General features: G+C 40.8%; 1 protein-coding gene across 2 annotated transcripts in view; it reads right to left on the bottom strand.

Annotated features, from left to right (window-relative positions):
- Positions 1–3804: 3804 nt before the first annotated feature.
- The window catches only part of igf2bp1 (insulin-like growth factor 2 mRNA binding protein 1), a 46095-nt gene continuing 33738 nt past the window's right edge, over positions 3805–16161 (bottom strand). The window contains exons 4-15 of one of the 2 annotated variants that reach the window (XM_029507879.1): positions 12360–12411; positions 10932–10995; positions 9971–10264; positions 8936–9070; positions 8712–8834; positions 8458–8593; positions 8145–8267; positions 7667–7783; positions 7043–7117; positions 6807–6938; positions 6556–6669; positions 3805–5849 (exon numbers count right to left, since the gene is read on the bottom strand). In XM_029507879.1, coding sequence (XP_029363739.1) covers positions 5694–5849; positions 6556–6669; positions 6807–6938; positions 7043–7117; positions 7667–7783; positions 8145–8267; positions 8458–8593; positions 8712–8834; positions 8936–9070; positions 9971–10264; positions 10932–10995; positions 12360–12411 — 1521 coding nt within the window. In that variant the 3' untranslated portion in view covers positions 3805–5693. The remainder of the gene's footprint in view (positions 5850–6555; positions 6670–6806; positions 6939–7042; positions 7118–7666; positions 7784–8144; positions 8268–8457; positions 8594–8711; positions 8835–8935; positions 9071–9970; positions 10265–10931; positions 10996–12359; positions 12412–16161) is intronic. The other variant, XM_029507880.1, reaches the window with a different exon arrangement.

Raw genomic sequence — 16161 nt, 5'->3', positions numbered from 1 at the left:
TGCTTGTTTTTTTTGTTTGTTTTTTATTTCTTTTTGTGTGTGGTTTCATTTAATTTACTCATTTATTTTTACAGTCCCAATGCTAAACTGGAGAAGTAAAATTTCAAATACCAAGAAATAAATTAAAGAGTGGAAAAGGAAAGAAAACTGTGACTGTAACGAGGACTGTGCGTCCTTTCTGTCTGTATGTCTTTCCCACTGACTGGCTGACTGTTTGCTCTTGTCTGTTTGTAATAAAAGAAAATAAAAGAAACAATCTTCTAGCTGAGTTTGCTTATGTTTTGAGGTAGCGTTCCAAGTTATGTGTGAAGAGGTTTTTTTGTTTTGTCTCGCTAGCATGTCCCTCCACTAGGTCTCTGCTCCTGTCGAGACGCTGAGCCCATCTCTGCTGCAGGATGGGGGTTGGGGGAAACATGACATGGAGGAGTTTGCTCCATTTTGCAGCAACTTATACCTTCACAAGAGCTTGGAGACTGTTTATTTTGTGTCTGTCACACACGCTATGCTGTAAGGTCAACAAGGCTAAGCTGCAAAGCTGTCTAAATATCAAAGGACCATCCCTGTGAGTTTTTGTTCATCCACAGCTGATACATTATACTGATGCTGATCATGTCCTAAAGCAAGCTATCATAGTTCAGATACAGGGGCTTTCAACTACTTCCTCTGTATTTAACCCCACTATGGCTGCCTGGCTTCAGAATTGAAGCAGCTAAAACTAATATTTTTCATATCAAGAATTGACCAAAGGACTGTGAAAGAGCAACTCCTCCCCACTCTCCTGACCCTACCTGGAGGTGGGGTCACGGCCGAGCCATTTTCACCGTGATCCATCATCTTATAGAATGTTTCAAGTCTGATGATTTTCACGTCATATTTCCAAATCTAAATCTGAGAAATGTATGATGCATGATATGATTTAGAAAATAGTCAGCAGTAATATTATGCAGCTAATCAATGTAAATGGAGCAAAACAGTCTTGGAAGTTTGATGCTTAAATTTGAGTGTGTGTCAATGGCATATTTTTACACTATGAGCACCTCACACTGTCAGACTGTGGTTTCATTTAAAACCTAAAATTTAATTTTAAAAAAGGACAGTGTTGACTTTCGAGGCCCAAAAGTAATCCAGATCTGAGTCATGAGAAAGATCTGCTGATTTCTGTCCCAGCCAGGATGCAGGCAACAGCTGCTGTGAACTGCTCCTAGTTCTGCAGGTAGCATTGTGTGTGTGTCAGTTTGTCTATTTGTATCTGTGTGTGTGCGCGTGTGTCTGTTCCTGTGCGGAGACACAATGACCCTAAAATGTTTTCTTTCTACTCTCTACCTAACATACAAAAAAAGATGAGAAGAGTTCAGTTCCAAGATGAGAGACCACCTTTTGAATGTAGTCATTTTTATCCTAAATTAGGACTGCAGTTTCTTTAAGACCGTATGTTCAGTATTTTAAGTTATTCACTCAAGATGGCTCCGTACTACATTTTGGACTGAGCCCCCTCCCCCTTCCTGTGTTTGGCACAGTTACTGTCATGTACCACATGTTAGTAGTTCATCATATTAAGTAACTGTTTGTTTGTTATTTGTGCACTCAAAAACAAAAACAACAAAACATTATCAAATTCAACTATTTTTCATTTTTCCAAAAAGAGAGTCAGAACGATAGTAAGAAAACAAAAGGTGATTAAAGTAAGCAATTGAAAAAGGTCTTTTAAACAGAAGTGAGCGAAACGAACACGGTGGAGACCAGCGCAAGAGAGGGCGAGGGACCCTGACGTTCCTGCCCGCTCCAAAAATGAAATGAGCTCTTTCTTTTTTTTTATCAAAGCAAATAAAAGTATCTCTCACTCTTTTCCTAGAGTACAGAAGAGGAGGGGAGGAAAGAGGAAAATGGCGGTGGAGTTTTTTTGTTAATAGAATTGGGAGGAAGAGATTTCATCAAATCTCAAACTGTTTGAGAACCCACTTCCTCCTCTTTCTTCCACCCTCCCTTCTCCTCCTGTCACTCTCCATCCTTTTTTCTTTGAAGAACTGCATCAGGTGCTACAGGAGGTTCTCAAGTCATTACAATAGTTTGACGTTGTCGACATGTTTCCTCATATAGTGCAACAGTACGTCCCCAGATGTCACGTCCAAATAAAGCTTGCTGTATTTGTCAAAACCAAATAAAACCAAAAGAAAACAAAAACACATGAATCCTAACCAAGCCGAATAGTTGCAGGCTGAGTAACGAAACCTAAAAGTCTTGGTGGTTGTGAACAGAGCTCTATGGTTTGGAAAGAGGCAGAAACTTGTCACGGGACAACACAGCAGGCTGAGCTATGAAAGTTACTGCCTCTAGACAAAAATGGAAGCATAGACACAATAGACTTCTCCCTGTCTGATGGTGAGCTGCTGGGGTGGCTGATGAAGGTTGTCGCTGTCTGTCACAAAGCGCTGGTTAGACAATAAAAATATTGTGAGTTATCTGGCAGTGTCCTTCAGAGACAATTCTTCCTTCTCAACGGCTTTTCCCATTCAAGTTTTTACGTTTTTTTTCTCCAAAAATACAAAAGTATTATGATCATCATTTTTTAAGATTTTATGTACAGGATTATTTGAATCTATTGTTGTTTTAAACATTCTTGCTTTTTTTTCTGCTCCCATTTTTTGAAAAGGTTCTTGTCTCCCTTTGGTGAGATGGAACACAAACGGAGGGCCATAGGTTCTTGTCCTACTTTTTTCTGCTTTTTTGTAAGTTTCACCACATCCCCTGACGAAAATGAACATTAAAAACCAATGAACAAACACACACACACAAACACACTCACTCACTCAGTCACCGCACACATATAAGCCAAAAGGGGGCATCTGAGGTGTCATGGTCAGTGCACAGGTTAGAAATATTCACATTCAGAGAAGCGAGTTAAGGTGTCTGTGTGTGTGTGTGTGTGTGTGTGTGTGTGTGTGTGTGTGTGTGTGAGTGAGTAAGTGAGTGAGTGAATGAGTGAGTGAGTGAATGAGTGAGTGTGTGTGTAGGTAGAGGTGTGTAGGTAGAATGCCCTCTCGTGTTTCCATGTACAGTTATGCTGTGCATGGTTCACTGCTGCTTCTGCTGCGTTCAACACAACTCTGATCTGACACGTTATTGACCTCAAGGTGAGAAAGCTAAAAAAAGACAAGGTGGAATTTGGCTTGAAAGCTCACTGTCACATGTCCTCTTTGAGGGTCAATCACCTCTTGTTATTTTGAATACTTAAAGCCCTATCATAATGTTTGGAGCTTCATGATGATTTCATCACAATAAGGCAGGAGAGGAGGCTTCTTGGAGGTGGGGCAGCACCCACGAGATAAGGGACTCGTAGTGACTTATTGCGACCTGAGGATGAGGTTGTCTGAATTTGCCATTCTGTCATTCTGTATGATGTAAAACATTAGTAACAACCCCCACCCACCCATCATGACGTGAGCTCAGTTTAAAGAGACCCCAGTGGCATGTTCGGTCACCATGTGCACTTTAGGACCCCTATCAAGTTAATAACACTCCCCATTGGCCAACTGGCTGCTCCAATCACACTTCAGGAAGACAGAAGGCGTGTTTTTACTCCTAAGAAAAGGCAAAATGGCACATAACCATTCCCTCCAACATCAGCCCCCTCTACTTTGAAAAAAATAAAAACACTTCCTCTTCATTATCCTGAGCTCATTCAACCATCATCACACCAAAAAAAGAAAGAAAAAAAAAAACAGAAAAAAATAACCAAAGCAACAAGACCTAAGGAAAAAAAAAATACTTTTTTCGTTAAAAAAATAAGAATATTCAGGACGAACAGCTCTTCTTTTTTCTTCTTATATAAAACACCAGCAAGCAACAAAAAGTTAGGAATACTGAGGTAAATTTACCCTGAGGTAGTTTTTTTTTCTTTTTCTTTTCTTTTCTAATCTGTTCTAATCTTGGCGAGAGTGTCCAGGTGTAGACCCCGCCCCTCATTATCATACACAGGCAGGGTCTGGAGGCTCCGCCCACAGGCCTTTGGCAGATTGGGAGAGAGAACGAGGAAGCTGCTCACCTTCGGTCTGATTTTACCTTCTCTGCGCTCAAGGCAAGGAGTTTTGGAAGACTTCGCCTTTTATTTTGGTTCTAGTGCTCTGCCAAGACCATCCACAGATTTCCTGCGAGCACTGGTCAAGAACAAACATGGCTTTAATACAGGGATAGTCCTCAAGGACCCCCCAGGTCTTCCAAAGAGAGAACCATTCTGTCCTGTCCATGACTGGCCTTGCATGCCTAGTGCTAGAGGAAGGCAATGAGCAGAAAGTCTAAGACTAACCTGGTCTGTCCATCATTGCAGGACTTTTTCATACAGGTGTTGCGAAACCTCACATCTGACTCCCTGCCTTCAATACATTCACCCGAGGGGCTGGGCTAACTCACATATCATATATATATAATATATATAAAATATGCCATTTAAGGTGTGGGCCGCTAGCCAGCTAGCATAGCTGCTGGCCATTTTTATACAGCTGTTGTACGAAGGTTTCACATGTGTAAGCTAAGCCACTGCAATAGAACTGCAGGACCAGCTGCGACCTCAGCGACCCTTACTGTCTCTTGCTGCGCCTTCCGCCACACAGCTGAATGTGGAGGGGGATGCTCAGTGTCCCCCAGCTCTAGGCCCCGCTGTAGGCTACAATATGCTACATTTCATCAACCAGGGACTGGGGAACATACAGAGGACCCCTTTAGAAGAAAGGCAAGACGGCCAGACGCAGCATTTCTTAACATTTACATGAAGATTATATATTTACAACCTCATATTTTCTCCTTTTTTCTCTTTTTTTTCCTAATCTCTCCGCTATTCAGAGAGGTCTTTAAAGAGCAGTGTTAGCATCACAGCCCCTCTTACAGACTATCATTGGCTCAGGGGTTAGGGGTGGGTGGGGCGACTGCCGGACCTGTGACCTATCCCATTGAGCCTCTGCAACAGTTTCCCCTGCTCCCTCTCCCACCTCCGCCTCACTGCATATTATCAATAATAGCTCTGAATAAAACATTTCTATACATATATCTCTATGTTTAAAAAAAAAAAACCCTAAAATATAGGACTGAGTGCAGATGGCTGGAGAGGTCTGTCGGAGGCAGCAGAGGGGCAAATGGGCCCCTGCTAGTGTGTCTGAGGAAAAACAGATTTAGCCTCAGCCCTCTGTCACAGCTGTGATCCCACAGTGACCGGTATGAACAACAGCAGAGAGGCTCCACCTTATACGGCGAGTAATGTGGTGCATGTTGTTTACACCCGTCTGAAGCAGGATCCATTAAAGTTTCAACAGAGCAGGACTGGGCTGCAGCCCCATCAAAGGCACACTAGGAGGACAGCACCCCTCCCTCTCTCCGTCCCTCCTTTATCCCTCCATCTTCAATCAGTGTCTCTTCTGGCCTGGCATCTGGTCTCTGTTCTCAAGTTTCTTTTAATCTTAATCCTCTTTTTTATTCATTTCATCTTTTGATTTTATTCATCTCTCCTTCTCTCTAAACACCTATCTTTCTCTCTAGCTATCGGGCGTACTCCCTCCCTCTTTATATCTCTCCCTGTCTATCGCTGGGTCCGTGTGTCGCTCTCCTGTATCCGTCCGTCTGTCTATACGTCCGTGCATGTCTGTCCGTCCGTCTACCCGTCAGGCAGGGGTGCCCCACGGCATTTGAGGAGGATGTGGGGACCCTCACTTCCTGCGTGGCTGGTGCTCCTGAGTCAGACCTTGCGTAGGGCTGCCCATCTCTGTGAAGCCCTGGGGATGAGGGCCGGGGCTCATGCCCATCCCACCTTTCTGTGGCTGTTTGACCTGGGTCAAGATGTCTCTGATCTTCCTCTGAGCCAACTGGAGGACAAAGGAGAGGAGCAAACGTTTTGTGGCTGCACTGATCAAGATTTCAGAAATGATCTTAAGCTAAATCCATGCAGGTAGCAAACAAGAGCCATGGGTCAGGTGGTCAAACACTGCATTGTTGATGTTACTCATGTTAATTATGCCGATGTTTCAACATGTTCTATATATCTGATAGCATAGAAGAATGTATTTTTTCTGATCCCAAGTATTATATTTGCCAGGATTTACCAAAACTTGAATGATGCAATAATGCAACTCTAGTGTGACTCTAGTCACACAGGTACAACAGCATCATGGATGAGGTTCCAGGGATTGTTGCTTCTCCAATGATGATATGCTGTCACTTTCACTTTAATTGTGGAGTTGTTACCTACTTTAGCTAATTAGTCTAACCTACTTTATCTAATTAGCTTCAGTACTTTTCTTCCTGTGGGAGCTTTACCACAGTTCAACCTCGTCAGGTTAACACTCAGAGAAGTTTCTCAAACAGTAGTAGTAATGATTGCCTACATGTTTAAATGTCACCTACTAGGTCCCTCTGATAGAGAGATGTCATTTTATACAAGTGAAATGTGGTATTTTTGAGTTATTTCTGTCAGGTGTGTGACTGTTCCCACAGTCTGAGTGAAAGATACTAAATACCACATGACTGAAATTGTGGCACAGTGGACCATGTGGAGCAGAAAGGGAGGGGTACCTGGCTGGCATAGAAATGTCCATTGATCTTGACAATAACTTGGTCATTTTCATCAGGCGTCTGTTCCCTGGGCACCACCACCTCAGCTGCTGTCAGGTTTTGCAACTCATTCACCTGGAGATGTAAAATTTAGAGGTGGAATTAAGTGCATTTGATGGCAAAAAGAGGGTCCTTTCCAAAGGGATTGTTAGAAGCACTTCATTATTCTCCCTAAAGCAACGATCACTCTGAAAGAAGACCAAGGCACTTACTGTTTTGCCTCCTTTTCCGATGACTCTTCCTGCAGCAGCAGCGGCCATTTTGATGTGAGTCTCAAGTTTGACCTCCTCCTTTGGCCCAAAGAAGTTCTCCTCCTTCAATTTGCCGTAGATTCTGCCCTGAGCCTACAGGAAAGAGACAGAGAAGATATAATCCATTTCTTTACAGTCTCAGCTGAGATGAAACTGAATTAGCATTTATCAACGAGAAGCATCTTCCTGGTATTTACCTTAAACTGAGCCTCAGGGGGGCCCGTAACAATCACCATCCTCATTTTAGAGTCTGGAGTTTCAGCTGGGGCGATCTGAGGATGGGAGGAAAGGTAAGGTGTTGAGAAGAGGAGAGGAGAGAAAAAATAGATCAGTGCTATAAACAGGTGTAGGTGGGTCAGAGTCCAAAGATGTTGATGTTTAGGTTAACTGGTGACTCGAAATTGCTCCCCTCAGTGTGAGTTTGATTGTGAATAGTTTGTCTCTATATGCGGAACCTGTGATGGACTGAGAACCCCACCCTCACCCAAAGTCAGCTGGGATTGACTCCAGGCCATGACCCCATCAGAGCAGGAAAGATAAAGGATGGATGGATGAATCAAATCCTGCAGAGAATATATTGATGTATTTTTGTGATATGATGATTTGGTCAGGGCAGATGGCTGCCCTTCCTGAGTATAGTTCTGCCTGAGGTGTCTTCCCCTTAAAGGAAGTTTTCCCTGCCACTACTGTTTGCTCATTTAATTTAAGTAACTCTATAAAGAGGGTGCTATACAAATTGATTTGATTTGATTCAATTTCACCACTGAGGAACTTCACACAATGTACAACCTTGACATACAAAAGGATGGATGGTTTCCAACCTTAATGGAGGCCCCGGCAAAACGGCTCAGCTGTTTGATGTGCTGTCCCTTCTTTCCAATGATGGCTCCCACTGCCTGTGCTGGGATGTAGACATGGACTGTCTCCTGCTCTGGAGCCTAGGAACACACAGTCAACACTATATTGCTTGATGAAGAAATGTGGTGTTATGTGGGCTGTGATCCTGATCCATGTAGTCCAAATAAAATGTTTTTGTGCTGCTCCAGGAAATAGTCAACACATACAAAGATAGAAACTGACTCCTTAAGGAAAACCAGACTCTCAACACTCTATCTCTACACAACATCACCATCCAATGTGTATGGTATACATTCAAGTCCAGATTCAAGTTTACAAATAAAACCAGGATACAGTAAATTATAGTGTGGTTCTATCTACTGGTTGCTGAGAAACAGCTGACAACACAAAACTGCCTCATTTCTAACACTTTTCACTTTCCACTTTGTGGAGTATCATTACCCCAAAACAGCCATACGGGGCACCACTGACAGCATTTCCAGGTGGAGGCGGGGGCATGTTAGAAGAAGAAGGGAAGAGGCCCAGAGCGCCCAAGTTGAGCCCTGGAATCAGGTGTGTCTGTTGCTGTGGAGAGGACTAAAGGTTAGAGACTGGGTGCAGGTTTATGTTTGTGTGTGAAATGATATTAAAATGAACCCAGAGAGGATAAATACATGAAATTAGTTCCCAAGACTCACTATATCACCACCAGTGACAGAAACAATGATGATTTAATTCAACTTGTGTGTCTGTGTTTCAGTGTGTGTAGACTCACATTCATAGCAGCAATGTCATTCTCATAGGCCTCTCTGACCTTCTTCATGATCTCCACCTCGGCCAGACAGCAGGCTTCAATCGAGCCTTTCACTGTAATGGTTCTTTCGGGATTGTACAGTGTCAGGTCCTGCAGCCTGTGCACATCCCAGAATGGTCGTCTTAGAAAATGTATTTTCCTCCAGAACTAATGCCAATGACACAATTTCTACTTTGAAACTGGCAATCAGAGAGTCCAGAGTGAGTGTGCCTTACGGGGATATGGTGATCTTGGTGTCTGTGTCCTGCTCCACTTTCTTCAGGTTGCGTCCCTCCTTTCCAATGAGACGTCCCACAAAGTTGTTGTGAGCCAGAATCTTCAGAGGAACCTCGTCAGCCCTCCAAACCAAACAAAAATCATAAATGTGTTACTAATCAAGGAAAAAAGAATGAATACTGTGTCTGGGATCATGTTTGACACGTCATTGTTGGAAACCTACGTCTTGGTGTCTTTAGCCTCCTGGTGCATGATGTCCAGGATCATGCGGCATGCAGCTGAGCAGCCCTCAGGGGTGGAGTGGATGCTGATCGGCTTCTCTGCAGCGCCTGCATTCTCTTTACGGTGCACATCAATCCTGCAGCAATGGGAAAAATGAAAGATTTGTCACTTTCTTCAAGGTCATTCAATTCATGTAATAAAGGAAACAACAATAAATCTAGCCCTAGAAAAAATAAATCTATATCTATGAATGAATGACAGTAGACAACCACCAGAGGCCAGGTTACTGTGGATAAGACTAAGTGCAGATTCATATATATGGTGGCACCATCCTTTACAAACATGGCCTCTGCTGTGTGTCTTTCTCTGAAGCAGGTTGTCGAGTCAACAAGTCAGAATCTGTGTTTAAGTGATGACAGTGTATATAAGCTTGTGCTCTGATCAATTAGTGGCTATTGAATAATTGACTCGCACACCTTAAATACAATATGAGACAGGAAGAAAACAAATTTGCATACTTTGACTAATCAAAATAATCAGAACCTTTTTTCGCAGGTATTTTACAGAAGAAGGCTTCGTAAGAGGATTTATTGAATAATCCTGCATATAGGTGCAGCTCTAGTGGAATTAGACAGCCTGAATTTAATACAGCCCAAAGGGAATGACACTGGGCAATTTTAGGGAGGTTTCCTACTACAATGTCACTGCAAATTATCCATGGGCTGTTAAAGGGGGAGGAGCTGCATTCTGACATACAACCATGAAGTTCAGTTTGTTGGTTCTCAAGGGGACCCTCCAGCAGCCTAGGGCCCCTAGCCCGCCTTGCCTGTTCACAAGCTGTGACTTTGATGATGAAAATGTAATATTAATATAGTCTTATATTTTAATGTCCCCTGTAGGGTGTGTGTTTGTCCAACAGCTATTTTTCAGGTTACTGTATGTCACCCAAGACAATAGCACTGTCTATGCAGACACACGCGCATACACGTACAAGCAGGGAAGCACGCACACACACATGCACAAAGTCAGCACTCACTTGCTCTGGGTCTGCTTGGTGATGTTGCGAATGGTAGCTCCCTCCTTGCCGATGATGGCACCAACATACTGCGTAGGTACCAACAGCCTCAGTGGGATGTCTGCATGTGGAGGCTTGGGAGGCATCCCTGAGCTTGGGGACCCACCGCGGGGCCCACCACGAGGCCCATAGCCTGGACGCCGGCCATTGTCAGGCCCCCGCTGACCACCTTCCAGCTCAGAGATGTCATCAGGGATGTAGGAGACGCGCAGGGCATTGTTCTCGAACTGGTATCCATTCAATTTCTGGATGGCTCTGACAAGCACAGAGGAGTATGAATGAAATTCAAACTAAAACATGACATTCTATGCTTTTATATAGACCATCGCCTACATTCTGAGTAATGTTCAGAATTGCTATTAAATGGTGTCACAACATCAGTACCTCTTACTAAGCCTAACTATTAGTACAGTACAATTAACCGCATTGATTTTAATCGTAATACTACTACCTAACTATGGGTATTCCTATTATACTCTCTGTTTTGATTACCAGTTAACAGAACTTTCAGCTGTTCCTGGCTTTGTTGTTTGTACGTCTATAAATCTGTGAATGCAGGACTTTTATCTAAACGTAATTGTTGCGTCGCCTTTGTTCAAGTCAGTGTGTTGATGTGAGAAGTAAATTAGAGGACAACCTTCTGGTGTGTCCTGCAGATCCTGTATTTGACCACTAGGTGTCACATGAGGGAGGTCGGACATAGAATGTGTTTCTGCAGCTCTATTAAGACACTCACTCTGATAAATTTGATAAATGGTTATATCATGTTCTACTCAGCTATATCTTTATATTGGAAATTCTGTTGTGTTTTATTATGGGTATATGTTGCAGAGTATTGACACTGAATGCACAAGTGCCAAGCAAAGCTTGACTTTGAAACCAGTCAAAGGAAGAGACAAATCATCAACAAAGAGGAACTTACTGCCTGGCATGTTCCCGGGAGGCATATGTGACATTAACCACTGCAGTCTCACTGTCTGTGTTCACTGAGAGAAGGAGCATTAACAGAGACACGTTGGGTTAATAAAGGTTAGGTTTGACCAGTCTTAACTATGTAACAAGGGCTCATGAAGTACATCCTGGATGACCGGATCAGATGTTGATTTGTAAAATTCATTTACACATTCATATTCAAATCCCCTTAATAATGATAAATAATTTGCAATAAGTTGTTACAAGCTTTGTGATTAAGAAGTACAATTTTGTACATTTAGGGGCATCTAATGTGTAATTGCTGATGGCGATAGTTGTGACTTATGATTGCAACTTCCTGGAACAGACCCACATTTATTTTATTTATTGTCTGTATTCAGGTTTCCAACAAGAATACAGGTTTTCCTTCTTCTGTGTTTAATTAATATCTAAATATTGCAAGTGTCCCTCAACTTTAAAACAATGTCACGAAGCAAAACATGATCATGTTGCAAAATAAATTTCCCTACTGAGGGACTTATAAAGGAGATAGACAAGGTCTCATGGCAACAGCCACTCAGCAGGATAAATGCATCTAAAGATATTGTTACATAGATAGATAATGAATGCTAAACTATGCATGATTATCTGGTCCTCCACCAGGATCTGGAGCACTTCCATATGGATGCATCATTAACTAGCTACTTTTCCTTTCAGCTGACTCTGCTTCCTCCATTCTCTAGTGTTTCCCATCTCATTGATGTGCCCTGAAGGAGAGGAGGAGTCAGGACAAAGAAGTCCTCCAGAGAAAACACAGTAGCATCTCCTCTGATTGGAAACTGTCTGATAAGGTAAACTGGTCTGACAGGACATAGTTATTTCATATCTACACTAAGGAAGATTTGGCAAACTTATGGACAAGCAAAAGCAATTCAAAGGCTTTTTTTGAATTTCTGAAATTACTTATTTTCCTTACATTAATGGCAGAAATTCTTAAACAAACAATCAAAACATCATCCAACAACTTTAGTAAAGTATTAATAGAATTTTTTCTCTAAGGGAAAATTCAGAAATTTTCTTCTCCCCTTTATCCAAAATTTGACAAGTTGCTTCTCTTCTTTTGAAAAAATATGTTGTGTGGCATCACCTTTTAACAGTTGTTGTTGATATTGTCAACAAACACCAAGTTGGGGTCATTTTGGTTGTAACATTGTGTATCTGCCGCTTTCTGGGAAGCTGTTTTTCATGAATGAACGTAGCAGTTTCCAGCCATGGCCACTCAGGGGCAGCACAGTGCTGCATGTCACAGGCAACACATCCATTAGAGAGTTTCCCCTGATCAAACCGCATACTGCTCCTGTCCTGGACTTGGTGGATATTTGGAATGTAGAAATTGAGGTGTGTGTGTGTGTGTTTGTGTATGTGTCTGAACTCCTACCTTGTTCACAGTTTTCCACAGTCCCACACTGAGCCAAAAGGCCATCAAGCACCTGATAGAGAGAAAGAAGAGCAAACACCATGAGTTTGGATTAAAAGTTTAAGTAGAACTATTTTTAGATGATTAATGACTTTCACTGCATGAAACGCACAACACACACACACAAGATGAGAAAAAGTCACTTGCAGAACTTAATTCTTTTCTCCATTAAACACAGGCTTTTAACAGATGTGATCATGTCATTTTTGGCTTTTATCTTTACAGGATGTAAAGATGAAATAAAGATTAACAGAAATGTTAAAGCAAATGCATCCATACAAAGAAATAAATACCGACACACTTTACTGATACCGTGTATTGTAAGATGACTGGAATTCTAAACCTGTTAATTGTTTTGATTTAAATTAATTATGGGTCATAAAAACGAGAGGATCATTTTCTGCTTCGGCCCGTTAAATGGTGCACATGTTTTAGTCCATACTGGTAGCTGTGCAAATAATAATAAATTTAGAATAATAGCCAGGGAAAACGTTTTGAATTCAGTGAGAAACACATTCATTGGGTGAAATGTCAGAGGCTGAAAGCACAGCAGTGATCGTATGATTAACCATATTACTGCTGAGAACAGGAGCACCCAATTAGTGATCAGGGTCTAACCAATGGCATATCCAGAAAGAAAGATATTATTTTGCCAAAAAAAAAAAAAAAAAACATGTTATTTTTTACCATTTCAAAGTTTGTTCTGTTTATGTGAAATCCTTTATTTATTCTTCAGTAGTGAAACTCACAATTACTTCACATTTTATTGGGATAAACTAAACCTGCAGAGGGAAACAACAAAGTACATCAGTCAAATCAAATAATGGAGAATTTCTCTATTGGTGAAGACTGAAAGTGACTGATTTTACAAACAAATCAATGGCAGTTTCATTTGATTATTTGATTCCCTGATAGATGTAAGAAGTGGTGTCATCTCATTTAAGATCAATTCAAAGAGAAACAAAAGGCTCAAACATCTGATATCATGACCAACAGCATTTTGTCCAATTATTCCAGTCAAGACAAACCTTTCCCTTTCAGCAGTGCAACAGAGGCTAAGCTGCCTCTCTAATATAAACTCATGGATGGTCCCAGTTCAAACAGCACAACAGCATACAACAAAAGCTATGATTCCACAAACATTTTGTGTTGAACTGCTTTGTCCGTCAAATTATATATTTACTTTGTTTCTAAAAAATGCAAATGCTTCTAAAAATTGCTAAACATTGTTCATAGAAAAATCAATTCAGTTGTCATACATATTGTAAACTAATTACAAAAATAAGGTCTACATTTTATAATTTGACATTTTTATGTGATTCCATTCTCTATGTTGTATGGTTTAATTTTCAGGTAGTTTTGTTTGTGTCTTCCCTCTCATTTCTGCTGGAATAGACAAACTACTAAGTCTACATATTTATTATGGTTCAGAAAAGATCTGAAAGAATAATTTATCATTTATTTATCCAAATAGAAATTAAATCAAATTATGGTCAAATTCAATACCAATTTATCTTTAATAATAGGTAAATGTATCATGACATATCATGACTTATGAAAGATTGTAGTGCATATATTCTCCAGTATTAACAGAATTATTAATTATTATTTTTACTATTTGTTTGGTGCAAGCAAAAACATTCATCATCATAATTTCTGTATATTTTCTTGAGAAGAAATGGCACAAAAATGATCACAAAATAATTTTAATTTATGGCATTTTTTTCGGCCCTCTTTCGGAAGCTTTTAGACAACATGATTAACAACACAAAAAAGGTTGCTTATAAAATTATCTTAAAATTAAATTTAGCAAATGTTGGGATATTAAATGATAAAGGCTCCGATCTGTTGTTGTTGTTGTTGTTGTGTGTCCAGATGTTTGATAATTCATAGACCAATGAGATGTACTGGGACAGTGAAGACGATAGCATGCGTGTTTGTGGTGAGACATTGCCCTCATGTGGACATAAAGAGGGGGGAGGACCCAGCATATACTGAGGGGGCACACACTCACTCAGTCAGTCACTCCCCCCTGCCTTTGCCTGCCAGAAGAGGCAGGCCATGTGCCCCACCCTCAGCAAAACAGCAAGGCTGCACACACACACACACATACACACACATTCTCATGCAGCCACACATACAAAATAGACAGCACACGTATTGAGCCAACTGACAAACAGAGAAATATAATGTTTTTGTGCGTCTACATTCATCAGAAATGATGACAAGATTGCAGTCATTTGTGATGAAGTGGCAGAAAGAGAAATAAAATGTGTGTGTTTTGTCAGCCACATGTTTGGTTGTCAGCTCTGTGGAGGAAGAATTATTCTGTAATAATCTTATATGACTGCCACACTGGCCACTAGACCAAGTGGGATTTCATCTAATTTAGGTTTGTAGCTTTTTTTAAAAGGTTTTTTTATGTACTACATTGAAGCTCTGTGACAGTTTATTTTAATGTGTTTTTGCTTTCCTAAAATCTGGATTCAATAATGTACGCACAAAAGGTATATAAAAAGGTTTTGGTTACATCACTTGCCAGGTTTGAATGCTAAATTTGAACAGATGAAAAAACAAACAAACAAACAAAAAAAAAAAAAACAAAACAAAGAGAACTCAGAGTAGAGCTCAATATTCCCTCTTCATTTACACTGGGAAATTATGACGTGGGAAATTTGAAAAGGGCATGAACACATTCGTATCTGCCTACAGGGGTTCTTCAAAAATGGGCTGGTCTTGAGGTCATATGACTTCAGCCCAATGGGGATCAAAGGCTGGTGGGGACCATCAAATGGAGGACATGGCTGCCACAATGTTCAGTTCTCAGCCTGGAGAAGTGTTGAGGCCCAGACAAAGAGGCCATAATGTTGAGGATTTTTTTCCATTATAAAAGTTTATTTCCATGGCTTAAAAATCAAGATTTTTTTGCTGTCTTTATAGAATTTATATAGACATTTTTCAAAACTTATTTAGATATTATAATCTTGTACAGTTAATTTGTGGTGATTTTTTGGCCACATTTACAGATCTTTAATGACATTTACAAGATGAAATTTTTATGTGCCATCAAAATTACCTTTCTTTAATATGAATTAAAGAATGAAATATTCAGGCCCCGTGGGCCTGAAATCCCTTGACCATTGTTCCAATCCATCTTGCCTAATTAAAGAGGCCTAAAAGGCAGATGTGTTCACATATGAATTGGACTTTGATGACTATGATGAAAGCTACAAGCTAGAAATTTGGTTTAGTTCCTTCATTTGTAGAATTTTGACCGCACTGACTTTTTTCTTCCTCCAAGATTGGAAGTATGAAGTTGTAACACAAACCTTAGATTTGCGTCTTTGGGATTACAGTCATTTGCAAACTGCAGACGGAGAGTTTAGTCGGCCCAAAACTGCAGGTAGAAGTGAGATCAGGTTGACTAGTACATCCCAATTAATGCAGCTCATAGGGTCACTTTTTGTTGCTCCTTGTCTGTGGCAAGTTGTAAGAGAGAGATGTGGACTGCACGAGGCAGGGAGCCACAAACTAAGGCACTAATTCCAATCAATCTGTGGTGTGCAATGTAAAGAAAGCTGAATTACATTCATTATCTGATTTGTTTCTGGAAACAAATCAGAACGAGTCACCCTGTCCACTGCTCCAGGTGTGTTTTCTCATTGCTTCTACTTTGTTTGTTCACCACTAACAAATGGCCTAAATGCAGTACTTTAATTCTCTTTGTATGTATAATTATAGTTGATTAGCAGAGGATTTGTCT

The sequence above is a fragment of the Echeneis naucrates genome, chromosome 8 (assembly GCF_900963305.1).
Source record: "Echeneis naucrates chromosome 8, fEcheNa1.1, whole genome shotgun sequence".
NCBI classification, from domain to species: domain Eukaryota; kingdom Metazoa; phylum Chordata; class Actinopteri; order Carangiformes; family Echeneidae; genus Echeneis; species Echeneis naucrates.
The sequence above is the reverse complement of the archived record's forward strand: the minus strand, read 5'-3'. Positions and strand labels throughout refer to the sequence as shown.